Source organism: Setaria italica, chromosome VIII, assembly GCF_000263155.2.
Source record: "Setaria italica strain Yugu1 chromosome VIII, Setaria_italica_v2.0, whole genome shotgun sequence".
Lineage (NCBI taxonomy): Eukaryota > Viridiplantae > Streptophyta > Magnoliopsida > Poales > Poaceae > Setaria > Setaria italica.
Window position 1 is genome coordinate 8083986 of NC_028457.1, and position 26821 is coordinate 8110806.

The 26821-nt window shown below is 50.9% G+C and overlaps 3 protein-coding genes across 5 annotated transcripts in view; 1 reads left to right on the forward strand and 2 right to left on the reverse strand.

The window, feature by feature from the left end:
• LOC101759151 overlaps window positions 1-3203 on the reverse strand; it is a 6413-nt gene extending 3210 nt beyond the window's left edge. Inside the window, exons 1-2 of the mRNA XM_012848438.1 lie at window positions 2998-3203; window positions 2800-2872 (exon numbers count right to left, since the gene is read on the reverse strand). Coding sequence (XP_012703892.1) covers window positions 2800-2872; window positions 2998-3152 — 228 coding nt within the window. The 5' untranslated portion in view covers window positions 3153-3203. The remainder of the gene's footprint in view (window positions 1-2799; window positions 2873-2997) is intronic.
• Window positions 3204-5443: 2240 nt separating this feature from the next.
• Window positions 5444-10173, forward strand: LOC101759832 (endoribonuclease Dicer homolog 4). Its single transcript, XM_012848439.2, has 5 exons — window positions 5444-5714; window positions 6595-6772; window positions 6965-7075; window positions 7440-7538; window positions 9825-10173. The coding sequence occupies exons 1-5, from the start codon at window positions 5623-5625 to the stop codon at window positions 9888-9890; spliced, it is 546 nt and encodes a 181-aa protein (XP_012703893.2). The 5' UTR covers window positions 5444-5622; the 3' UTR covers window positions 9891-10173.
• A 2419-nt stretch (window positions 10174-12592) lies between these two features.
• LOC105914877 overlaps window positions 12593-26821 on the reverse strand; it is a 38836-nt gene continuing 24607 nt past the window's right edge. For all 3 annotated transcript variants that reach the window (XM_022828922.1, XM_012848049.2, XM_022828921.1), the window contains exon 5: window positions 12593-16394. In XM_022828922.1, the coding sequence (XP_022684657.1) occupies window positions 12923-16394 (3472 nt within the window). In that variant the 3' untranslated portion in view covers window positions 12593-12922. The remainder of the gene's footprint in view (window positions 16395-26821) is intronic.

Consider the following 26821-nt stretch of genomic DNA (forward strand, 5'->3'; position numbering starts at 1 on the left):
AACAGGAAAGACCTTTCTGTCTTTTCCTTGGTTATGGTTCGGGTGTCAAAGGCTATAAATTGTGGAACCCGGAAACAGGAAAGACCTTTCTGAGCCGAAGTGTTATTTTCAATGAATCTGTGATGTTTACCGATAGCTTGCCCTCAGATCAAGTTCCAGACAAAGACCTGCAGCGTATGCGCATGCAGGTGGAGCAAGCTCGCGATGATGCTGATAATCCCGACCCCTTGGACTCAGGGTCGGATGCGCCAGACCCTTTGACTCCAGGGTCGGCCAATGCTCAAGCGCCAGACCCCTTGGCTCCGGGGTCGGCTGTTGCTGATGCGCCAGACCCCTCAGTCTCGGGGTCGGCTGATGCTCATGATGATGTCCAGCAAACTCCAGAGGAGGATCTACCCATTGCTCACCGCAAGTCCAAAAGGACAGTTGCTCCTCCTACCCGTCTCATTGAAGAATGTAATTTGTCTTACCATGCTTTGAGTTGTGCTGAACAGGTGGAGAATGTTCATGAGCCAGCAACCTATAAAGAGGCTATTCATTGTGATGATACTGAAAACTGGATTTCGGCTATGCATGAGGAGATGAAATCTCTTGAGAAGAACAGTACATGGGAGCTTGTACCTTTGCCTAAGAATAAGAAGGCCATCCGCTGCAAATGGATCTTCAAACGAAAGGAGGGTTTATCTCCAAGTGAGCCTCCAAAGTATAAGGCAAGGTTAGTTGCTAAAGGCTACAGCCAAATTCCGGGTGTTGACTACAATGATGTTTTCTCTCCAGTGGTAAAACACAGTTCAATCCGCACTTTCCTAAGTGTTGTTGCTTCACATGATCTTGAGCTTGAGCAGTTAGATGTGAAGACTGCGTTTTTGCATGGAGAGCTCGAGGAGGACATATACATGGACCAACCAGAAGGTTTCATAGTGCCTGGCAAGGAGAAATATGTGTGCAAGTTGAAGAGATCCTTGTATGGTTTGAAACAATCCCCTCGACAGTGGAACAAGAGGTTTGATTCATTTATGTTATCACACAGTTTTAAAAGATCTAAGTATGATAGCTGTGTTTATGTCAAGCATGTTAATGGATCACCTATATACTTGCTGATATACGTTGATGATATGCTGATTGCGGCCAAGAGCAAGACTGAAATCAATAAGTTAAAGAAGCTATTGAGTAGTGGTTTTGATATGAAAGATCTTGGTAGTGCTAAGAAAATTCTTGGTATGGAAATTAGGAGAGACCGAAATTCTGGTTTGCTCTTCCTTAGTCAACAGAATTATATCAAGAAAGTTCTTCAGCGTTTCAACATGCAAGATGCCAAGGCTGTAAGTACTCCTATTGCACCTCACTTCAAGTTGTCAACTGCTCAGTGTCCTAGTACAGATGCAGAGGTCAAAGACATGTCAAAGGTTCCTTATTCTAGTGCTGTTGGGTCCTTGATGTATGCCATGGTTTGCTCTCGCCCAGATTTGTCATATGCTATGAGTCTTGTTAGCAGATATATGTCTAATCCCGGCAAAGAACATTGGAGGGCAGTTCAGTGGATTTTCAGATACCTCAAAGGCACAGCAAATTCCTGCTTAAAGTTTGGAAGAACTGATGAGGGTCTTGTTGGCTATGTGGACTCGGATTATGCTGCTGATCTGGACAAGCGAAGATCACTCACAGGCTATGTGTTTACTGTTGGCAGTTGTGCTGTGAGTTGGAAGGCTACTTTACAGTCGGTTGTTGCTTTGTCTACTACTGAAGCAGAATTCATGGCGATTTGTGAAGCATGCAAAGAACTGATTTGGCTGAAAGGTTTGTATGCCGAGCTTTGTGGAGTGGAATCTTGCATAAGTTTGCACTGTGACAGCCAAAGTGCAATTTACCTCACTAAAGATCAAATGTTCCATGAGAGAACTAAGCACATTGATATCAAGTATCATTTTGTGCGTGATGTGATCGAAGAAGGTAAGCTGGAGGTATGCAAGATCAGTACTCATGATAATCCTGCTGATATGATGACAAAGCCTGTTCCTGTCACTAAGTTTGAGCTGTGCTCAGGCTTAGTCGGTTTAATTGGATAGTCCAAGAGACTATTGTTGGCACCAGTGGTTTTCTTGTCTTTGTTCTGTTCAGGATGAAGGGATGTTGATACAAGATGAATTTGTCTCAAGGTGGAGTTTGTTGGAGTTGTTCCAAATTCACTCCAGGATAAAGGCTGACCTTCCCGACCTTTTACACTTAGGGTCGGGCGAGGCGGAGAATCTCCCGACCCCGGGACTCGGGGCCGGGCGAGGCGGAGCGTCTCCCGACCCCTGGATTTTGGGGTCGGGCGAGTCGGAGCATCTCCCGACCCCAGGACTCGGGGTCGGGCGAATCGGAGATCGACCCTCAAGGGGTCAAGCGCATCCGACCCCAGGCTTGAGGTCGGACGAGGCGGAGTCCCAGGCGCACCCGACTCCAGGACGAAGAGGACTCAAGGTCGGACGAAGAGGAGTTCCATCCTATCACGGGACCGAGAGTCCGTACCGCTCAATACCCCCTGTCTGGGGTGTCGGTACTATATATATACTAGCACCCTTGCTAGGGTTTTGTACCGAGAGTCAGACAGAAGAGATAGAAGAGAGAGAGATCTTCAGATTCTCTTGTAAGCCGCCTTAGGCGTGTAACCCCAAACTCTTGATATAGTGAGATTGTTGACGGCTGGTGCCCGTGGTTTTTCCCTTTCACATTGAAGGGGTTTTCCACGTAAATCGTGTGTCTCCTTGCGGTTTGATTCTTTACTTCATATTCCATACGCCGTTCGTTCATAACAACCCTGCCCTTCACGAGGTAGCACGTCAGCGCCGCGTCGAACTTGAGCGGGAACCTCCCCGGCGGGCAGCCCCATCTTCCATGTTGCGCACGCACGACGCAGGATCAGAGCAAAAACTTAGTTAAATAACGAAAGAACATGCATGTCATATGAAGAATTGAAGATATCCAAGAGAGAAATTAAAAAGAAAAGTTGAATACTTGGGCCAGGACTTGACGCCGAGTTGAAGCAAGCGCGCCTCCGGCGGGTTCTTCTCCACGGTGATGCAGAGGCCGGGGGGCCTGCTTGTTGCCTCCATGGCGTCTGGGCTCGTCGAAGCCGTCCCCATGAGCTGCCTCTTTGACTGCGAAGACATAGAAGGTGCAGTGTGGACAGTAGTGGTGTGTGCCACTAGCTAGAGAGTACAGAGTACTAGCCGGCCGACAATAGCTAGAGGGTCTAGAGGAATATAAAGAGGGATGCGACCAGTTGGATCGCTTGGATATGGAGGAGCGCCAAGCGCACTTGGATGTAGCGGAAGGAGTCCTTGTTACACAGAGGCACTGCACGAATCTCTGCAGTTCGTGCTCTTTACCACAGCATCCTTGCATCCCAGATTCCCAGTGGCGAGTGCATATCAGTAGATCACGATACAATTTCGCTCATTTAGATTTGAAATCCTGCTGCCCACTTTTATAAGCACGGATCTTGTATAGTACTATTTTTGGATGACTAAATTCTACGACCCTAGCACGGACTCATACTCTCATAGAGCTCGATCTGTAGCCACTACGTGCCGCAACAAGTGACAATGGAATATACTCCCATTGATCCTAAATACTCCCTCCGTTCCAAATTATAAGTCTTTTTGACTTTTTTAGATTCATAGAATTTATTATGTACTTAGATATACTCTATATCTAGATGCATAATAATATCTATGCATCTAGAAAATCCAAAACGATATGTAATTTGGAACGAAGGAAGTACTGTGGTATTGTCCATGACAACGTCTACACCGTGGCTATTAATATACAACTAAAAATTGAAATATATCATTTTAAATAGGAAAGAATTGGTTGGATGCATTTAAAAATCAAGTCGTTTCTTACCATCCAAATGCACAAGCTTATGAGGCTAATAATCTCCATAAGGAAACGAATGTGAAGCTGGAATTTAAAGCTCTCTATAGAGACATATGGTTCCTCATCAATAAGGAGACGAAGCAATGACCAGCATTCTTGTGAAACACTCCATCTATTCCAAATTGTAGGTCGTTTTAGCTTTTCTAAGTTCATACATATTATTATGCAACGTTCTAAATTGTAGGTCATTTTAGCTTTTCTAGATTCATAGATATTATTATGCACCTAGACATACACTAGATATGCATAATAATATCTATGAACCTAAAAAAAGTCAAAACGATCTACAATTTGGAATGGAGGGAGTAGAAAAGAATTATAGGCACTAGAAAGAGTTTTATGATGAATTTCCAATATGAACTTTGCATCCGCAGATGCACTCAGAGAGAAAAAAAACTTATGTTTGCAATCTGTACAAATTCTTGAATACTGATATTCAAAACTAAAACAATTTTAACTAAGAAAAATGTAAATGGACTTACATTTATGATTGGAGGCAGTAAGTTGTTGTCTTGTTGAACTGGTTAAAAATTTTAGATCCGAAATATATTTAAAATAATTTGAGACTTAGAACCCATGCAGTCCTTCACAATTACCAATGCCAAGTGATTTCCGCCTGACATGATGAGATTTCCAGTATCAAGCATTCAGGCTAAAACGAGCTAGAAGGAATCGCTTCTCCATCATGTTAGAGGTACACACTACAGAGACATAATTTGTATGTGCATGTAGAGAGTCATTTAATATCATTGATTTTCATTACTCCATCCTTTGTAGCACAATTTTTGCCCATAGCACACCATATGCATAGATAAATGAATTATTAATTTTGCCTGAATCTGCCCGTTTTATGACCTTTGGATATCATGTAAGTTGTACTTGTATGTCACTGCATTTCCAGACCCTACATGTCACGGACAGACAGGCCCCAGCCCAGGTCACCCGTCCGGCGGCGTCGTCCACCCCGGCGACACAAGAGCCAGCAAACCTCGGCTCATGGACCTAGGGCGTGTTTGGATCCTAAAGCTCTTGTCACATCAAAAGTTCGGATGTTAATTATAAGGACTAAACATAAGCTAATTATAAAACTAATTGCAAAAGTCCTAAGCTAATTCGCGAAACGAATCTATTAAACCTAATTAATCCATCATTAGCAAATGGTTACTGTAGCACTACCTTATCAAATCATGAACTAATTAGGCTTAATAAATTCATCTTATGAATTAACCTACATCTATACAATTAGTTTTATAATTAATATCAAACATCCGACCTGAGGGACCGACCGCGGTTCGCGTCACCGCCTCGCCTCATCATCAACGATCACCTGCCCCCTTTTCGGCAGAGGACGAAAAAACCCGGCGCGAAAGTGCAGATCGGGACGGCGGACCCCCGGGCCCCACCGTCGAAAGGGCCCAGCGGGGTCCGTCTCCTCCCCTCCTCTCCTCGTGCTCCAAACAAGACTCGCTCCCACCTCTCTGTGCCTGCCTCATTTTAACTCGCGCAAGCGCAACACATCCGATTCCATCCGCCACCACGCTGCAGCCTCTCTTCTCCTCTCCCATCCGCGCACGGCCGTTAGCCCGCTTACATAATACATACACCGTGAGGAGCCGAGGAGGCTCAGCCTTTCTGGCTTCTGCTCCGTTCTGTTCCCTTCCCCACACACCCTCCCTCTTGCTCCAGCTCGAAGCTTCCGCCATGGGCGAGGGAGAGGACGAGACCTCGAGCTCCGCCGCGGCGGCGAGCGCGGCCGCGGGCGGCCCCAAGGACCCGAGGAAGATCGCGCGCAAGTAAGCGCCCTCCCTCCTCGCACTCTTCTCCCGATTCGTTTTTAGATTCTCGTGGCGTGTTTCTACTTTTGATGGGAGTAGTGAAGCTGCAGAACAGGGCTCGCTGATGAATTTTTTTGGATCAGTTTCTCGTGCGAGGCCGGTTTTAGGCGGTTTTTGCGGCGCGATTGCTTTTTTCTGTTGTTTCGCTTAGCGCTTCATGCTCGGCACGCTAGTTTCGATTTTTCTCCATATTTTTAGATCGGTTTGATCGAAGCACCGTTTCCGAACAGAGTTTTAGGAGTTTTCGCATTAGTTGCGCTAGTATGTATGGTTGCAGCTATGGATGTTTAATGCTCCCCTGTTACGAAGTTCGAGAACGTGATAAACTGAGAGAGTACCCCTTAATCTAGATTCGGTCTTGTCAGAGGGCCTGTTCCGGGATAGGCCTGCGTGTCTGCCCATCGGTAACTCGTCAGGTTTCCCGTTGATAGCGGCTGCTCGGCACTAAAAGCATGTGTGATCCTCACCCTGTCTACTCCTACGCAAACTCAATTACTACTTTATGGCATTGTGGTGCGCCAGATGAAGTAGAACATGTCAATGCATAAATGGACTGAAGCAATGAGCCTGTTCGTGATTTCGTGGTGATTGTGCCTTGCAGTCATCATTCCTATTACTACTTTGTGGCAAATGGTGGGCAGCCTTTTCATTTAATGTTAAATGAAGTAATGTGAGACCATGGATGCCTTTCTTTTAAAAAAAAAATACATTGTCAAACAAACTAGGGGCACTCTGCTGCATTGTCTTAGCTTATTAATCAAGGGTTTCTCCTGTTTCCTTCAAATAATACCGCAGGTTTGGAAATGGCAATGATGGTTTGCTAGTTTTTGCTATTTAGGTATCAGCTGGATCTTTGCAAGAGGGCGGTTGAGGAGAACATCATAGTGTACCTTGGCACAGGATGTGGGAAGACACACATTGCTGTGTTACTCATGAATGAGCTTGGACACCTCATCCGCAAACCCAGCCACGAGGTGTGCGTCTTCCTCGCACCGACCATTCCCCTTGTGCGCCAGGTAGGATAGCTCCTTGCTCCTCTCACTATGTCTATATTCTTTTCTGGTAAAGCATGAAGGCATGGGCTCTAAAATTTTGACTAGATTACCTCAGTTGTTCATGGATGTTTCATGTTTGTAACCACATCTTCAGTACCAGGGGCAACTCTACATGCTTAGTCATTGCTCTTTTTCTGTATTTATGTTTTGTAGCAAGCAACAGTGATTGCGGATTCCACCAATTTTAAAGTTCAATGTTACCATGGAAGCGGTAAAAACTTAAGAGACCACCAGGCATGGGAGAAAGAGATGGCCGAGTATGAGGTATGGTTTGCTCTATGTTCTATTTCCTGGCATCTGCCAAATGGCCATTGATCGTCCAGTTTTGAATATTTTCAATATTTATCATAAATCAATAAAGCTGTAGTGCTTGAAAAATTTTGGAGAAAAATTTCAGACAGAGCTGCTAGACTTGCGATCATATTTTTTAAACCAGAGTTCTAACTCTCTAGTAACAAGAAAAATAAAGTCATATCAACTTTTACACAATTTTGGGCGAATATAATCTACTTATACCATTATTCTTTCTCTTCTCCATGCATTAGTTTTTTCTGCCTAACTTATGCTGCTTTCTCTGCCACTTCAGGTCCTTGTAATGATACCTTGAATATTATTGCGTAATTTGCAGCATTGTTTCATCAAGATGGATTCAATCGTACTTGTGGTATTTGATGAATGTCATCATGCACAAGCACAAAAAAGGCATCTATATGCACAAATTATGAAGGTAATTGCTCGCATGTTCAATGCTTGTACTATCAACATCTATTGGAAGTTTATATTCAGCCACTGAACTTCCTCCTGTACCTGTGCATCATTAAATCTTCATTTCTGTTGATTTTCTCTTGATGACAGGAAGTACCTTTGCTATTTTGACTGATTTTAATGTAGTGACTTGTCAAAAAGGGAAAAAAAAGAAACCATTAGATTATACTTTTTTTTGGTACATGAAATATGTTGGTGGGTAAATTCCAGTCTCTGGAACAGATTTGATGTACAACCCCTTTTGCTAATGATGCCCTTGTCCAAATGTTTTCTGGTTGGAAACAATATGCGGAAAACATTTGGCATGTTGGAAACTTGTGCCTGTGCTTGTACCTATATTAATGCATGCAAATGATTCTTGGATTCCTACAATGGTTCCATTGACATCCTAAGATACAAATTATCCCTATATTCTTATATGCATATATAATTATTTTAAATTTATTCAAATCTGTATCTGGCATCCATATTTGTATGGGAACATAGTTGCATGCTAAATCTTCATAATCATATACTCTTCAACCAACCTAGGAGGAACTTTGTGACATTTTAATAAGAAGAAGCAAGAATCCATATTCGATGTCCTCTAATGGATATGGATGCTAGAAGCTCCAGATATATTTTCTTATCAAAATTATGGCGCATGATCTTTTATGGCCTTTGCTGTTCTTTTTCTCTCAACATTTACTAATTGTACCACTGAGCGCATCATGAGGGCTTGATCACGTAGTTACAACAACCAATTGATAAAATTTTATTGCTTTGAATCTTTTGAACTTATTATTAGGAAGTATATATGTATATTATGATGTATTTATCCTTTCCTTCTACACTTGATGTATTCCTTGTAATCCAAGCCATATTAGCCATATATATATAGAGGTCACCCCCCTCATTAGGGCATGTGGTGTTTCCATCTACTTTTCTATATGGTATTACGAGATTAGATCGTGGGTCTCCTCTCCTCTCCCTCGCGCCTCCCTCCTATCCCGCGCGAAATCCTAGGGCGGCGCCTCTCCTGCTGTGCCGCTGCCACCCCCTCCGCTACACCTCCTGTCGCGCGCGCTCCCTCCCTACCACGCGCTATGGCCACCCTCTCCTCCGCCGGCTCTTCCGTGTCCAGCGACGCCATCGCCCCTGCTGGTGGCCTTGTGCCGCCGTCTGGCATGCCTACTGGCGTCAGCGGTGGTGCCCTTGTGCCGCTGCCTCCTTGTCCACCTCCTCCTGGCGCCGGTGGTGGTGCTCCTGTGCCACCCCCCGGCCTCCCTCCCAGTGCCAGTCGTGGCGCCCCCCGGTGGCGGTTTGCATCTTATTCATGCCCCGCCACCCGTCGTCCACCCCTACGCCACCGTCTCCGTCAAGTCTCATGTTCCCATGACATTGATGATTAAGTCCTCCGCTTACACCAAGTGGGCGACCTTCTTCAAGTCCATGTGCGACAAGTTCGTCCTCAAGTCGCACTCGACGGCACGGTGGCACCCTGTCCCTAAGACCCCGATTGGGATCAAGCGGATTGTTGCGTTCGCTCTTGGTTCTTCAGCTCCGTTGACGACTCCGTCCTCGATCTTGCCATGACCAACGATGATCAGACCACCTGGGATCTTTGGCTTGCCATCGATGGACTTTTTCATTCCAACAAGCAGTCCCAGGCGATCTTCCTCAGCCACGACTTCCACTTTATGACGCAGGACGAGTCCTCAATCGCCGAGTACTGTAGTTGCATGAAGACCCTCGCTGACACCCTCTGCGACATCGGCCATCCCGTTCAGGACTCCCAGCTTGTCCTGAACCTCCTCCGCGGCCTCAACCCGCGCTTCTCCAACACCACCGACGACATCGCCAACTCTACCGCCGGCTTCCCGTCCTTCGCCCTGAAGGAACTTCACCTCGCCAATGAGGAGAAGATCTCCAACTCCACCGCCCTCCTCGCCGAGAACTCTTCGTCATCTTCATCCTCCGGCTGTATGGGCGGGTGTCGCCCGCTGTCTGGTTCTATCCAGATTGGCAGTAGCGGCAGCAGTAGCGGTGGCGGCGACAAGAAGTGGCAGCAGAAGAAGGGTAGCGGTGGTTTCTAGGCACCCCTGGCGGCGGCGGCTCCTGTTGGGGACCGCCCCACAATGCACCCGGAACGAAGCTGGCGCGGACCTCTCCCCGACACCAACGCTGACCTCGTCATTATACTCTTTTACGAAGCTAACAATTAACCGAGGTTAACTAGTATGAAAATGCCCGTTCTGTGATTTTGCAGGCGAAGATTCCAGAAGTTGAGGCCCCACGGAGCTCCTGGCAACCTGACTTCGGGGAGGTCCTGTGACCAAAGCCTGAGGTTAGCTGACTTCGACCAACAAAGGCGGAAAGCATACGGAAGCATACTTAGTCCCGACGAAGCTAACAAGTAGGGAAGGAAGGGGTCAGGACAGCCCTGGGACCACTTTACTGTGGGTCAATTTTGTAATAAGGATCTTGGAAAGGGTTAGAAATGTAATCCCACTTTGAAAGCGACATCTTGAGTAGGGGTCAAGTTATTGTCTTGTACGGAATATGCCCGAGATGTAGTTGTTGGGTATGGGTATAACGGGTATGCGGAAATGTAACTTTATGGCCCTATAAAGGGAGGTGAACCGTTCCCCCTTAAGGCAGGCACTATTCATTGATAGGATAGCTACTGTTACGTTTGCTCGATTTGTCATTGTCTTCGTTCATTATTTTATGCCAAAATCCACGCATGCCCCCTAACATTACCACCCGATCTCTGGCGGCGCTGGAGCCATATGAAGGCCGTCGCCATCCTACTGTCACTATCACTGGCCAAACAAGGTGGAGGCCAAAGGGTCGGCACGATCTCCTACGAGCTAGTACAACTACAGCAACGACATCCCCAGCTTCGTCCCCAACTCTCATGGCTGGGTCATCGTGTAACGTTGTTGCTGGTGGTGCTTCTGATCTTTTACTAAGATGTGTTCATGTTTTAGATGTTAAGGTCCTAGTTTTGTTAATCTAAGTAATGTATATTCCTACATTTGGCATCAGCGCCACCGTGCGTGGTCGTCGCCACGCTCCTCTCACCGGCCATCAGGAAGCCGAGGGAAGGCCACCGCCTCCGCCGCTGTGCCTTGAGGATCCTGCACCCGCCTGCAATGAGAGGCCCCGCGGTGGTGCAAGGTGTCGGCGGCACGCTTTTGGCTAGCGGTGGGCAGCGGGCGGCGCTGGACCCGCCGGAGCCACCTGAGATGCGCTCGTCTCGCCATCAGGCCTCACAGTGGAGCCCCTCGATGGATCCGCGCACGACTAGGTCGCACACCGGCTCTGGTGAGACGGCCCGCGGTGGAGCCTGGCAAGGGCGGCGGGCGGGCGGCCACCGGCGGCGCTGTGCTCGGGGAGAAGAGGAGAGCGGCGGTGCAGAGGCGAGAGAAGGGGAGGGAAATGAACTAGGGTTCCAGGGGAGCGGATGGCACGCGGTTTTGTTCGTCTGCAACGCGCGCTCAGCCGTTGGATGCGGGCCGGCGGAGATCGATGCGGGCAGAGCGCGCGCAGCGCGGCTGGGCCGAAATGGCTGCTGGGCTTAGAGCCCATGCTGGTGCTGGGAAACATGCCATGGGCCTTCAGCTGGGCCGCAAGTATCCTTCTGCACGCGCCGGGCCACTTGCGAGCTGGGCCGTCAGCCGGGCCTCTGCGCGCTAGATTGCAAGACAAAAAAACAAGACCCGCTAATCATCAACAAAAAGCATGCAATTTGTTCAATTTGCCACTTGTGTCCAAGCTAAAGATGCTGATGGTACGACATGGCCCACCTATATATGTTCAACGAATATTCTTTAATACATTAAATAAGTCACTTCCGTCCAACGCTGGGAAATGGACGCCTTTTGTCTCTTGCTCGGCTACTTTTGGCAGATTGTTGGGCCTCAGATTTCTAAGCTTCAATGTGTTCTTGATTTCCAGATCCCAATTTTAGATTTGAACGCAGTGCCAAAAGTCCGCATGAAAATGACCATGATTAGTTACGACTAGTCACTCATGGAATCCTTAACACCTAATTAATTAATAAAGTTGATGGGAGTCTAAGCAATGAAGAACTCATTTACCTGTGCAGTTTAGGAGGGCAAAAAAAGGGAAATTAAAGGATTTGATTTAGTACAGATCGGAGCTATATGATCGAGGACAACTAAGGCATGCGTTTTGGATTTTTTTTCGGCAATGAGTGGGCAAAAACATAAGGTGACTTGAGGACTAAGATTCTATACTTCATGATATTATCATGATAGAAGGTATCCTGCACGTTGAAACATGTGTCAGTCCAGTTTCGAGATTCGGACCGTGTGCAGTAGCTTTGGATTATGTCCGTTGCTGTACGGTGGGAGTCTACTATATAGATATAGATGCGATACGGTTATAAAAAAACGGACCGTCCCTCTCACCGATTCAAATCCATTTGAACCAGCTCTCTTTCTCTCCTCCCACCACCCATTCTCTCTACCTCGAGATCCGGCGATGCAACCACCGCATCTAGCGGTGCCGGTGCCTATCCAACGGCGCTCGCTCTAAATCTAGCTGCGACCTCGAGGGAGGTGGTGGGGGAGGGTGGGCTTGGGCACGGCCAACTGCTAGGGAGAAGTACGGCGAGGTGGCTGAGGCCTCGGCGCTTGGGCGGTGGAGATGTGGCTGTCAGAATTGGATCCGGCAAAAATAAAATTAAATAAAGTTACTAGATAGTAGGGTAGATAGTAGGGTTTACCGATATTTGGGCCGTACCGGATCCAAAGGCTTAAAATTAAATAAAAAGGTATTTCGTCACATGTAAATACACGATTGAAAACACTTTCACCCAACTCACCCCATATTCAACTCACCTGATGGTCGTCCTGTACCATCAAATGGGCTTCGATATTTCGTCAAAAGCCCCAATATCTAGGCCCCACTGACATCGATTCTCAGCAAACAAAAAAGGAGCGCAGCCGAGGAAACAATATTATCATTGCTTCAGGAGTAATCAGTGATCTCATCACAACATAAATAGAATATAACAGTGTACATTAACCGTTGCAAAATACGGATAGTTTGAAATTCGTTCTCAGCACACCAATCATACACATAAAGCTTGGTTTCATGGCAACCTGAATCGCCAATTATTTTACACACAAAGCAAACCAAACAGACCCTAGCAAACCAGCACAAAGATGACATGTCCCTTGACAAATGCTATTAGAAGAAACAGAACATACTGGAACAAAATGCGGGATACAACTCGTGCATCCTGGGCATTAAAACTCACACAGATAAATAGAGTGGAGAGGGCACCTTAGTTGCGACCATGGCCCTGAGCTGTGGATATGAAATGAACGAAGCTCACCTGAGGTAGCTTCTGATGATATGTTTCTTGCGCGATGCAAACTCCGGTGGCGGCACATGCAAGTAGTAGTGGCTCTGCTCTGGAAGGCTCCACTGCAGCCTGCCCCACCAGTCACGCTCTCCGCTGACCTCCACCCTTGACTCCGGATATTCACTCTTCAGGAGTGGGAGACGGTGAAAGGATTGACAGCCTCTGACAAAGAGCTTCTCCCACTTTAGTGTTTCAAAACGAAACATGACATCATCATGGAAGTGCTGCAGCTGTGGCAGTTCCTGGAGGTAGATCCTTTCGATGTTTGGGAGTGGAGAAGCTGCTACATCATAGTCAGATTGGTTGTAGAAAATTGTCTTCAGGTTGTAGCAGAATAGAATGACCAGAGTCTCCAGGGAAGGTAATGACAAACTGCATGGGAAAAGTTTCTCTAGTCGAGGGCAGTGCTCGAGGTGAATGTGGTTTAGTAGCTTCAGAGTAATCAGTGCAGAATACGACAGATCTCCAGGCTCAACGAAGCTTAATAGGTTCTGAAGGTTGGATGCCTGAAATATCTTTAGGGCGGGTAACACCTCTGGGATTCGTATCTCAAGATATTCTCTTCTTATTGCCCCTGTGACTCTTGAATGCATTTTGAATACTACTTTCATTTCATGGCATTGAACGAGCTGGCATTCTTCTAGACACGTCATAGTACAATTAGATTCGTTAAGGCATTTGATAGAAGCATCATCCGTAATGAATAATGATTCTGTGACAGATAAAATATGCCTTAATCCATCTGGGTACCGATCATTTGAAGATATCTCCAGATGACGTTGTTTAGGTTGAAGTCTCACCATGGGAGCAATGCTAGCTACCTCAGAAGAATGCGCTACATCTTGATAAGGCAATTGCCTCTGGATCTTGCTACATATCTCACCTTCTTTGTTCTTTGGTTCCATGCCTCTCACACTGCATCCTTTAACTTGGACATTGAAACACTGAAGAAACTGTCCTTCCTTGACTAACTTGTTAGCAGCAAATGCGCTGAAGCTATGAAACATCCTGGGGTCATTTGTGTTGATCTGAGCAGTATTGGTAGTCTTCTCTCTATCTTGACTTCCTTCTTCACAAATTTTCTGCTCGCAAAGAATCTTTGGAGACTGGTTGCCATAATATTCACAGTTATCCAAATAGAAAACCTTGGGAAAACGGATCAATTGATGCCAAGGAAATCTCTTGAAACTGGGGACATTGAGAAGAAGTAACCTCCTGAGTTGTGGTAGATTTGGGAGATTCTGAGGGATGTCCTCAATAGCTGTTCCTGAAAGATCAACATCCTCCAAGGCCGTAAGATCGTCACGGAAGTTCACAATCTCCAGCCTGCTGCACCCACGCAATGACAGGCACCTAATCCATGGTCCGGAGAGTGAGAAGGTTCTTAGATTATGATGCCCATGGATTTTGAGATCTTCCAGGGCCTCCCATGCTCGTATGTAAAGACCTTCAAGGCATGATACTAGATCCCAGAGAGTGTCAGTTTTTAATGTAATGCAATTATGAATATGTAGCTCTCTGAGGCCTTTGGCTCTAGACAGTGAACTTGGGAGAGATTTCAGTAGCATGTTTTTTATGAGCTTGAGCGTATGCAGTCGTTGCATCGCTTGAAATGTATCTTCAGGAAAAGAGGTAATTTGAGTCCCCTCAACATGAAGGATCAATAGATTAGACAAGTCAGCCAGGGAAGGAGGAAGTTTTTTCAGATTGGAGCAATTGTTAAGAATGAGTTCCTCAAGACTTGACATGTCACAGAAGAACCCAGATGGCAGAGTGATGACTTTTGAACCTGACAGATCAAGGAAGTGCAGATTGCTCTTGTTGCTTCCATCTTGCTGGGTTAGCTCCAACAAGGGAACTCCATTCATATCAAGGACTTGAAGATTTCCTAGGTTAGCGAGTGGGCTCCTTTCTTCCTCAGAAACAAGTGCCGGTGGCGATAAGGTCTCAAGCTGAGAGCAACCTCTGAGCGAGAGCAAGTGGAGATTCAGAAGATTAGAAAGCCATGAGGGAAGTGAATTTATTTGTGTATATGATAGATCAAGTACACGGAGGGAATGGTTCGACACTGTATCAAAAGGAAATGCTGATGCATTTGAGCAACCTCTTAGAATGAGCGTGCTCATGACCATTTCTCCTGGGATCAATTTTGCCCCCTCATCCCTGCCCAAACCCCAGCTTAAATGCCTGCCATCATTATTAAAAAATGAGACCCAGCTCAGCCGTTCTCTCTTGTCATGATGAGAGAGTTCATCTTGATTGAGTCGAGGAACACCCTCTGCTAACTTGGACACACCAGTAACGGCATCCAGAGGGGATGTGCTGCTTGTTGGCAGTAATGAATATTTCTGCAAGGCTTGAATTACGACCTTCCCAACTTCAAATGCAGGTCTGTATGAGATGCTGTGTTTCTTGCCATTGGCTTCTGAGAAAAGCAGGTCCTCAACCACCCAACAGCGAACATGCTCGTCGGAGGTGACAGAACAATCAGTGTCTCCTCGCAGTGGATGGTAGAGGATGCTATAACGCAAGCATTGGTGAGCAATGTAAAGCCAAAACAACATATCCTGCTGTTGCTGCTGGAGTGCGATGTGGATGGAGGCAGCTGCGTCCAGTAAGGCCTCTTTAATTAACATAGCCCAGTCATTTTCACTGAGATCATCATCGAAGCGTGGGGCGTAGTTGTATTCCTTGCCTGAATGAAGTTCCCAGCGGTAAGTACCTGGAGTCTCTCTGCTTTTGTCGCAGACATCCTTGGAAGTGGTTGAGATGAGCCACCGGCTCTGGAAGGGTGAAGGATGTTTATCTGTTGTGAACACCAACACGTCCAATGAGAGAGGAACATGCACGTTTTCCACCAGCAGCAGATGCCTCCCCGATTGAAACGCTTTTCTCATCCCTTTTACTATGGGAGATTCAAAAGGTTGATGGTAATAGCTAGGGTCCGTCTCTACGGACGAATAATCTGATCCTAAAGTTAAGATAACATAGTCCAATCCAAAAACCTTGAGCATCAAGTTCTCGCAGATGGTGCCGTATCCGAAGTAGCTCTCTTCTGCGGCCTGTTTCTTCAACTCCTCAAGCTCCTTCTGAGGCAGTCGTGGTATCTTGCCGGCTTTAGCCATTTCCATGAAGACCTCAAACGCCAGCCAATGCTGGGCAGCACTGCTGCCTACTGCTGCGTAGGGTGCAAGGCTCACACGTATAATGTGGTCGTAGGGCCCATATAAGTCCTCGCTGCGCTCAAATAAGAGCATACTCAGGGTTCGCACGAACGAAGCTGATGCTCCAATTCCGGAGTTCCATATCAGTGGGTGTTCCTTGCTCCACTCTGCCACCTTTGCTTCCAGCGCTGGTATTGTACACCATGGAACAATAGCCCCTGCCCTATCAGAGAGTACAAATTCATGATGACGATGATCATAGCCTTCATAGACACTACAAAAGGAAATGAGGCACAGAGGCCGGGTTAGGGCTGACGATGTTGTAAAAAAAGAAAAATACAAAGCCGCCATTCTGCAGAAGGTGCTGCCTAACGATCAAATTTAGATGATCTTTGTTTTCTTGTTCAGGACCAAGGAATAGCTCTATTTAGTTTTCTTCAGACATACTCTCTCTGTTCCAAATTGTAGATCGTTTTGACTTTTCTAAGTTAATAGATATTATTATGTATCTAGACATACACTATATCTAGATGCATAATAATATATATGAACCTAAAAGAGCTAAAACGACCTACAATTTGGAACGGAGGAAGTATTAACAAGTTATTCGTGCTGTTTATATGCGGTATAAATAAATGTTTGGAACTCTTAGCGTTGGGATCCGGACACTAAGCATCGCACACTACGACGTCCGTTGGAACCCCATTGGTTGTTGGATCGAAACAACCACGAAAATCTCACCCGAACATTTACTGCTGTTGACGCAAACATTGCCAATTCCCTACCAGTGGTCCTCCTTAGGAGCAAATCAGCTGAAACATGTCCTCCCATCTACACCCAAAAAATCTAGTTCCACTAGCTGATCTTCGATACGCCCCTTTTATTCCGGTTTAAAGTTGGCCCGGGATAAAAGGGGGTGCGCCACAGTAGGCAAGAATGGAGAGAAGATTTACTCCCGGTTGGTATTTGCAACCGGGACTAAAGGCCCCCCTTTAGTCCCGATTGTAACGGCTAGTTCCCGGACGTCGGTGGCGTGCCCCTTTTGTCCTAATTGGAGCCTCCAACAGAGACAAAAGGTTGGCTCTTTTTTCCTGGTTGGTAACACCAACCGGGACAAAAAATTTAGTCCCGGTTGGTGGTTCTAATCGGGACAAAAGGACCACCCTTTTGTCTCGGTTGGAGGCTCCAACCGGGAGTAAACTTTCAACCGGGACAAAAGGTGTTCCTTTTTATCCCGGTTGGAGTTTTTAACCGGGATAAAAAGTCATCCCCCCTTATATACCAAGACAGAGGCCTTTCTTCCTCCTCCAGCCCGAGTCAATCCACCACAAAGATAGAGTTGAGCTTCACCTACTCTTCGGTGGTGCCAAAGCAAGGGAGGTGTTGCCCGAATTTTTTTCCCTCATTTTTGTGGGAATTTCACTCATCCAAAGTGTCGTGAAGGTTTGCTACTTCATCCTCGTGTTACGCTTTGATTTATGCTTTGGAGAGGGAGAAAAATGAGTTTGTTTGTTAGAAAGAGGGAGAATGAAGAGGATTTGTATTTATACATGTTTTTGAGCTAGAATGTGATAGATAGTTTGCTTGTTATATACGATTCGTATTAGTTAAAACAACATGATGTGTAGAATGGAGATGGATAGTTTATCTGCTAGAATGTGAAGTAGAAAATGGAGAGGATTTTGAGCTAGAATGTGAGGGAGATTGATGTGTCATATATAGTATGTATCCTTGCAGTGGTTTAAGAATGATGCTACTCTTGTCTAGACGGTTTATCTTGTCAAATTCAATATGGTTTTTCAAATCCATACTTGTTGAACTTGCATACCGTGTTCATCTTGGTTAGCATGTTCTCTGCCGAGCAGCAACGGACGTCAAGGAGGAGCTCCGATTCTATGAGAAAAAGCGGATACGGACATCGTGTCCCCTTTTTTGTAGAATCGAAGCTCTTCCATGACGAAGTATGGTGGCGTCAAGTTGAGAACATGCTCGCTGAGATGATCACGGTGTTCAAGTTCAACAAGTTCTGCAGTGCTAAGTGTCGTTGTCGAGATTAGCGGATCAAGACTACGGCAAGTAAGTTTCTTTTATGCGCGTAAGGCTTCGGATGGTGGCGTGAGAGGACACGGGGTTAGACTGGTTCGGGCAGGAATAGCCCTACGTCCAATATGAGGAGCTGCTCATGTTGCTCACGCAGGGTCTGTAGTAGGGGTTACAAACGGGCGAGAGAGGAAGTCGGTCCCAAGTCTCTTGGGTGTGCACTGATGCTCGTAAGGGGAGTGTGTGGGTTCTATTGGTTTGAGAGTCCTCCCAGTCTCAGGACCCCTCGTTCTCCTTTTATAGCGCAAGGAGGACACCGGGGTTATAGATGAGCCAGACGTGTGGAGAGATAAAAGGGATAAGCTAAGTAAGGTACAACACGGGGACAAGGAGCGAGTTCCCAGGTCGCCGCCTTCCTCTCCGACTTTGTCTCCCGTCAGCGTGGCCGCCGGAGGGGGGCAGCTGCCGTTGGATCCTGTCGGTGATCCTCTGGTCGTCCGTCGCCGCCAGGTATGATGATGATGCCCAGCCGCCTTAGCCGTGCGCGTCATGGGGGACGGCTAACCCTTGTAGTCCTGCCTGTTGCCCGTGGAACATGGACGTTGCGTCCCTATCGCCGAGCAGGCTGAGCGCGAGAACGGGTGGCGCTCCCTCCTGTGCCAGGCGACACATGCAATGAGTGCCCTACGGTGAATCAGGAGAGGCCGCGGCCGCTGTAGCCTGTGCCGTCGTGGGTACAGTGTTCCGCCCGGGTACTTGTGGCGGGTCACATCGAGGGGCGCGGGCGCCTTTCTGCGCGCTAGAGCCACGGCGCATTTATGGCGAGATTGGTGGGGGCCTACGAGATCCGCGCTCTTGTCTACTGGTCTGCGCTCGAGACGGATCCCTGTCTTATGGGCCCGAATGAGTCCGACCCTCTACGCCCGGGGTCGGGCGAGGCGGAGGTCTGCGGTGAGGGGTTGGGCGCACCCGACCCTAGGACCGTGGGTCGGGTGAGGCGGAGTTTCGTCAGCGAGGGGTCGGGCGTGTCTGACCCCAGGATCTTGGGTCGGGCGAGGCGGAGTGGAATGCTCCTTGCCCATGCCGCGTCGGCGGGGGTCGCTATTACCACAGGTGGGCCCAGGCTTTTATGATTTGTTGTTTTAAGGGGCTTAAGGAGGTCGTTAATATTTCCCCCCAACAGTAGCTCCCGAGCCTTTGGTGGAGCAAAGATGCTCCTCCAGAGGCTGCCTTCGTTGATCGTCAGGGATGCTCTTTTGTCCTGCAAGCTGCAGTTCATCAAGGATAGGGAGCTTCGTTCATTCAGCTTGGCCGGGGAGTTTGTCAGGCAGGGTGCCCTATGGATGGCCTGGCGCAGGAGGATTCCCTATCGTTTCGTAGGCCACTCCTGCCTCGAGGCTCCCAATCGCGACCGCACGTGTGGTCGTTGGTTGTGATGCTAGCTCCCGAGCCCCCACATGTTGCAAGGGACCGATCGGGAGGCTAGATCGACTTTTGATCGTTACCCCTCAAGCGTCCATTTGCTGGGACAGAGGGGGTGAGCCGTGCCACGCTATCCTCGCCGGACGAACCGTGGTGCTCGTTGAGCTGCGAATGGGTTGGTTCGAGTAGGGTCCCGGTCCCCGTTCGGGGAGGTCTGGCTCGGGCCAAGCTGGTGGCGTACCCCAAGTTCCGGCTGGCCAGTTCATATAGTTTCTGAGTCCGTTCGATTGGATCTGGGGGCTCGCTGCCTTTCTTTGGGGAAAAACCATGAACTTGATGCCAGTCCGGACTCGAACGTGAGGTCGGGACGCCCTTGGCTTTCGCTCGCCTGGGTGATGGTCGCTAGCAGACCCGTCCCTTCTTACCCCTCGCTCAGGGGAATCCTGGGGCGGTTGTCGAACCCGTGGTGGTCCAGCCTTTGAACCCCTGGACCGTAATGGGCCGTAGGGGCGTTTCAGCCCTGTATCCCCTTTTTACCTGTTGGTGGGCCCTGGGCCGGACGTGGTGGAGGTTGCGCACGTGCGTTCTCCGGGAGGCGAAGTGGTGGAAGGTGCCAACCCGTGAAACGAGGCAGGTGGAGATGTTTTCCTGCAGCAGATCGTGCGCACAGATTCCCGAAAAGGCGGGCGTGACGGGGCGTACTTGGCGCTGCATTAACTGCGACGAGACCGCCCCTTTCGCTTCCCACGCCCCCTATAAGATGGGGGGTTTGCCTCGGTGGTTCCGCCCGCACTGCTCTCAAACCTTTTTGCCTTCTCGCGCGCCTCTTGCCTTCCTTCACCTAGCGTAGCAGCTTTCTTCGCCTTCCGCCGTCGAGCCTTCCACCCCTTAGCGATGGAGTCCTAGACACGTTCGAACTTCGATACCTCATGCGCTGACGGCCTCATGCGGAAGGGCCTCCGCTACAAGAGGACCACGAGGGACGAGTGGCGGTTTCCTAGGAGGGAAGAAGCGTCGAGCCCGGACGGTGGCTACGTCGTCTCGTTCGCGCACTTCCACGAGTGGGGGTTCGCAACTCCGCCGAGCCTCTTCTTCCGCGGGTTGCTGCACTACTACGGGCTCGAGCTGCAGCATCTCAATCCCAACGGGATCTAGCACATCACAGCATTCGTCACACTGTGCGAGGGGTACCTGGGTATCGAGCCCAACTTCTCGCTCTGGAAGTATTTCTTCGCGGTCAGCCTGTACCAGAGGACCGAGAAGAGGGGGGCCCAACAGCGGATGACCCCGGTGCCGATGGGGTGCGCCGGCATCCACCTCCGCCAGAACCGCGCCAAGGAGTATATGGTGATGAATACCACGACGTCCCACAAGGGGTGGCATCAGCAATGGTTCTATGTGAAGAACTACTCTGATTCCCCCTTGCCGGAGTTCACCGGCCGCGTCATTGAGGCAGCGCCAGACCTATGGTCATACGGTCCGGTCGAGAAGGAGAAGAAGCAGATCATTGGTCTACTTCAGGCCATCGAGTACTTGAAGAAGAAGGGCCTGACTGGGGTCGGAGTTATCGGGACGTACCACGCTTGGAGGGTGACGCCGCTGATGCTCCGGGTTCGCCCGCTTGGCGACATGGCTCTCGGCACGCCGACCGAGGGCACCATCCTTGCGACGGACGCGCTTGCCGACACCGAGATCGAGTAGCGAGTCCGGGAGGTGCTGGATGACAAGGATGCCATTTACCTGGTGCCTGGTCACACTCCGATGCGCCCGAACGAGAATTTCGTCCAGCTGGTGAGGGTTTCGCAGTCTCGTTTTTCTTTCCTGCATTTCTTGGTTTGTCGTTCTTTCGCAGCGCAACATGACCCGGGTCATGGACTCGCGCCCGCTGGGGCCAGAGGACGCAGAGCGGTGGTGGCAGAACTGCCTTCTCACCGAGAAGCAAAAAAAGCGTAAGGATAAAGAGACGGCGAGGAAGAAGAAGAGGGCCACCAAGGAGCTCCAAAGGCGGCGGCGGGGCACGGTCGTGTCGGACAACGACAACGATGAGGATAAGGAGGAGGAAGATGACGAGGAGGAGGAGGAGGAGTATATTCTGCCCCCCCCCCGGTCGGGTGCGCTCGTCATCCGGGAGCAGCACCCCCAAACGGCCGCAGGGGACAGGTCGAGCGAACCGCCTGCCCAGGATCCGACCCCGCAGGATTCTGGGGCCGCGCCCTAGGGGTCAGCGCGGGACGCGCCTTGGGAGTCGACCCCCAACCCTCTGCCTGCGTCGCGAGAGCAGAGGAGGAGCAGCAAGCGGCTACTGCCGGATGCCCCGGAGCCGGCGTCGAGCTCGGAGGCGAAGCGCGCCTGTCGCCCTCGCGCTGATGGGAGGTAAGCGGAAATTTCTCGTGTTCCTTACTCCTTTCCTAGCATCGAGCTGTTTTTGATGAAATTGTCGTTGTTTCACAGCACCGCTCCTCGAGATTTCGTCCTGCCGCTGGCGCCGAAGAAGGTGCTCCGTGTGTCGTCCTCCTCCGCAGGACGAGCCGTGACCCCGCCGGCGGCAAGCGGTGGTGTCGTCGGAGAGGCTGCGGGGCCTACCGCAGAGGCGGCCTCTGCGGCGGCGACCGAAGGAAGGGTGCCGCAGTCGGGCACGGGGCAGGAGCCGACCCCTGTCCAGCCTTCTGCCTCCACGGCTAACCCTGTGGGACAAGATGTTGCCCCTGGGGTTCCTCCGGCCGACGAGGTGATAGACCTCGACGACGAGGCGGAGGGGGAGCCAGCGGGGGAAGCGCCGGCGTCAGTGGCCACGATGGAGACGGGGACGCCCGCCCTAGTGGTCGTGATGGGGGCCACGGCGGCGGCGGAGATGGGGACGCCCACCCCAGTGGCCGCGACGGAGATCGCGGCGGTGGCGGAGACAGGGACGCCCGCCCCAGTGCCTGCGACGGAGACCGCGGTGGTGGCGGAGATGGGGACACCTGCCCCAGCGGTCGCGACGGAGATAGTGACGGCGGCGGAGAGAGCGGGACGTGCATCAGCGGCGACGACGGCCGCGGCGATGGCGAAAAAGATAGCGGCGCGTGTGCTGGGGTCGTCGATGGGGCCGTGAGCGTTAGGAGTGGTGGCGCCTACCCCGGTGGCGGCGTCGGGGACGGCGCCGCCGGGGGCGGCCAGAATGGACCCTGCCCTTGTCCCGGTTAATCTCGTCCCCAAACCGTGGGGTGGGCCGACCCTGCGCTGGAGGTCCCGTGAGGACCCGCAGAGGCCCCTCTTTGTGCTGGATGATGCCGAGGAGTGGGGTAAGTGGCAGGCGATGCAGGGTGGGCTTGCAAATGTCCGCGCTGCCCTGTCTTCCGCGATGGGGGAGCTGGACGGCGTTGTCGTCCTCGGTGGCCAGGTATGGTGCTCTCCTTGGTAGTTATTCTCCTCTCGTTTCCCCGTTGCTGAGCATAAATTGTTTTGCAGGCCCTCCAGGAATGCAGCTGGGGGAAGTCCGAGTTCCTCTGGCTCGAGCGGGGGCTCTGGGATCATTTCTCTGTGGAGAGACAGCGGACCGGGGAGCTAACCGGGCAGCTCACCGCCGCCCAGCAGATCATCGCCAACCTGCGGAAGCGTGAGCAAGAGGCGCGGGAGGATGCGCGGCGGGCGAATGCTAAGTTCCAGGCCGTCGTCGAGAAGGCTCGCCTTGATGCTGAGGAGTCCCAAGCTGTTGCCGAAAAGGCCTGCCGTTACGCCGAGGAGCTTGCACGGTTGAAGGGGGTCCATGTGGCCCTTCAGAAAACCGTCGAGCGTATCCGGCATGAGCGGCACAAGGCTTGGAAGGAGCAGGACTCCGAGGCGATTCGGAAGACTGAGGCCGAGAAGATGGCGGCCGACCTTGGGGAGGAGGTCAGTGGGCTCCGTGTGTAGGTGCAGGGGCTTCAGACCGCTGTGACCCAGGGGTCGACTGTGAGCGTCAGCTGAAGGCTCAGTCTGAGGGTAAGGCTCTTCTCTTTCGTTTGTCCTTGTTGCGTTGCGGATTTTTTTGGATGGGCCTCGCAGACGACCTCGCATGGCTGAGGGAGATCCTCAATGTGGAGCGCGCCAAGCACGGCAACCTGCGGGTCGTGATCCGCGTTGTTTGCGATGGCCTCGGCGTGATCTAGGGGGAGGGGACGAGCTCGTTGGCGGCTCGTGCCCTTGGGGTGTACCGGCGGGCCCGTGAGATCGCTCGAGAGGTGCTCCACGTCGACGTGAGGTGGGCTTTCGACATCTTTGGCTCCCACTACTCCGGGATCAACTTCGCCGGGATGAGCGAGGGGTACGCCTCCGGCTACTCTGAGGCCGAGCTTGACGAGATCGATGCGTCGGTGCTCAACCCAGTGGAGGCCTTGGTGAAGCTTTTGGAAGATGAGGCCGTCCTACCGGAGGACCCGTAGACAAGTTAGCTGTATCGGGCTTAGATGCCCTAGAATGTGTAATTATGTTAGTTAACTTTGAACTTGCTTTTGTGATGGCCGCAAAGGCCTTTTCTATAAATTGTCAAAAAATGTTTTCGATCCTCTTTCTAATTTTTTGGGTTTGGAAAGATTAGAGTGTGGGTCGGATGCGTCAGTAAGCGCCGATGAGCGAAGGCACTATAGCCGCTGGGGCGTAGGTTTCTCGCGGTCCGATCAGTCTTGCCTGAGCGTCGTTCGCACACTCTTTCCTTTTCACGCCCAAACGTTTAGGAAGAGGGTCGGTTTGGAAAAATGGTGTTTTGAGAAGAAGCCAAGTGACTTGGGCCGGAGCCCCTGATAGCCCCCGAGGGATATGCGACCCTGGGGCAGAGCCAGGGTCGGATATCCCTAATCCTGGGACGAAACTCGAACGAGATCGACTCAAAACTACCTTTTTCCGTGAATTGAAAGGTCACAAAAGTATGTATGTACAAACTTGGAAACAATAACTAAGGGTAGAAACATCTTAGCTGCTCTATGTTCCAAGTGTTGGTGAAGATCTATCTATCGGGGGTCGCCCGCTTGTACGTGCCTGGCCGCAGTACTTGCGCGACGATGAAAGGACCTTCCCATGGAGGGGTCAGCTTGTGCCGGCCTCTGTTGTCTTGGATGAGGTGAAGCACCAGGTCACTGACGTTGAAGGCTCGGCTGTGGTACCGTTGCAAGGCTTACTGGTACTTGGCCGAGTGTAGCAGGGCCATATCGCGCGCTTCGTCGAGCTGGTCTTGCGCGTTCTCGAGAGATGCTTGATTTCCCTGTTCGTCGTATGCTCTGACCCTCGGCGACCCGTACTCTAGGTCAATGGGGAGGATTGCCTCAGACCCATAGACCATGAAGAATGGGGTGAAGCCAGTCGCCCTACTGGGGGTCATCCTCAGGCTCCATAGGACCGCGGGGAGCTCTGCGACCCACCGGCCGCCGAACTTGTTGAGCCGTTCGAAGATTCGCAGCTTGAGACCCTGGAGTATGATGTTGTTGGCCCGCTCAACTTGCCCGTTCGTGCGGAGATGCGCCACGACTGACCAGTCCACTCGGATGTGGTGGTCATCACAGAACTTGAGGAACTTCTTCCCGGTGAATTGCGTGCTGTTGTCCGTGATAATGGAGTTGGGGACTCTGAAGCGATGGATAATGTTGGTGAAGAATTGTACCGCCTGCTTGGACTTAATTTGCGCGACTGGGCGCGCCTCGATCCACTTTGAGAACTTGTCGACGGCAACAAGCAGGTGGGTGAAGCCCCCGGGCGCCTTCTTGAAGGGCCCGACGAGGTCCAGTCCCCAGACCGCAAAGGGCCATGTGATGGGGATGGTCTAGAGCGCCTGGGCGGGCAGATGGGTTTGATGCGCGAAGAATATGCACCCTTCGCAGGTGTGTACCACGTGGGTGGCGTCGGCGACCGCCGTTGGCCAGTAGAAGCCCTGTCGGAAGGCGTTCCCGACGAGGGTTCTTGGCGCGGCGTGGTGGCCGCAGGCTCCGGCGTGGATGTCCTGTATCAACGCCCTTCCCTGCTTGATCGGGATGCAGCACTGGAGGATGCTGGTGTGGCTTTGTTTGTAGAGCTCTTGGTCGACGACGACGAAGGATTTGGCGCGACGTGCAATCCTTCACGCCTCTGTTTTGTCCGCCGGAAGCGACTTGCGGATGAGGTAGTCGAGGTATGGGGTTCTCCAGTCAGGCGGGGGGTCGGGCCCCTCTGCTGGGTTCGTGTCGATCTCCATGACCTCGGGGTCAGAGGGATCGGCCTTCGAGTCTAGGACAGGTGGCGCATTGCCGACCGCTCCTGGGTCGAAGCCCGAGTCTGGGACAGTTGGCGCGTTGCCGACTTCCCCCGGGTCGGCACCCGAGTCCGGGATAGGTGGCGCTGCCGACCCCTCCCAGCTCCTTGTAACGGATTGAAGGCTTGTATTGGTCGCTGACGAAGACGCCGTCGGGAACGGGCTTTCGGCCGGATGCCGCCTTCGCCAGCTCATCAGCTGCCTCGTTGAAACGTCTTGCGACGTGGTTGAGTTCCAGTTCGTCGAACTTGTCTTTGAGCTTGCGTACTTCATTGCAGTACGCCGCCATCTTGGGGTCGTGGTAGCTCCACTCCTTGGTGACTTGTTCGACGACTAGCTGGGAGTCGCCTCGGATGTCTAGCCGCCGGATGCCCATCTTGATGGTGATACGAAGCCCATTGAGGAGAGCCTCGTACTCAGCAACATTGTTAGATGCAGGTAAGTGGAGGTGGATCATGTACCTCATGCGCACGCCGAGAGGAGAGACGAAGACCAGACCCGCTCCGGCGCGAGCCTTCATCAACGACCTGTCGAAGTACATCGTCCAGTACTCCTGCTTCTCCGGCGCTGATGGCATCTGGATCTCTGTCCACTCTGTGACACAGTCGGTGAGTACCTGGGGCGTAGGTGATGCCCTGGTCCATAAGCTCGAGTGCCCACTTCGCGATCCGTCCCGTGGCGTCTTGATCTCGAATCACTTCGCCGAGGGGGAACGACGAAACGACCGTCATCGGGTGGGAGGTGAAGTAGTGGCGCAACTTTCTCTTCGTGATGAGGACTGCGTAGATGAGCTTCTAGATCTAAGGGTAGCGGGCCTTGGATTCGGACAAGACATCGTTGACTAAGTACACCGGGCGCTGAACCTTGAGGGTGTGTCCCTCCTCTTCTCGCTCTACCACTAGAGCCGTGCTAACCACCTGGGTGGTCGCCGTGATGTAAAGCAGAAGCGGCTCCCCTTCGGTTGGTGGGACCAGGATCAGGGGCTTCATCAGGAGGTTCTT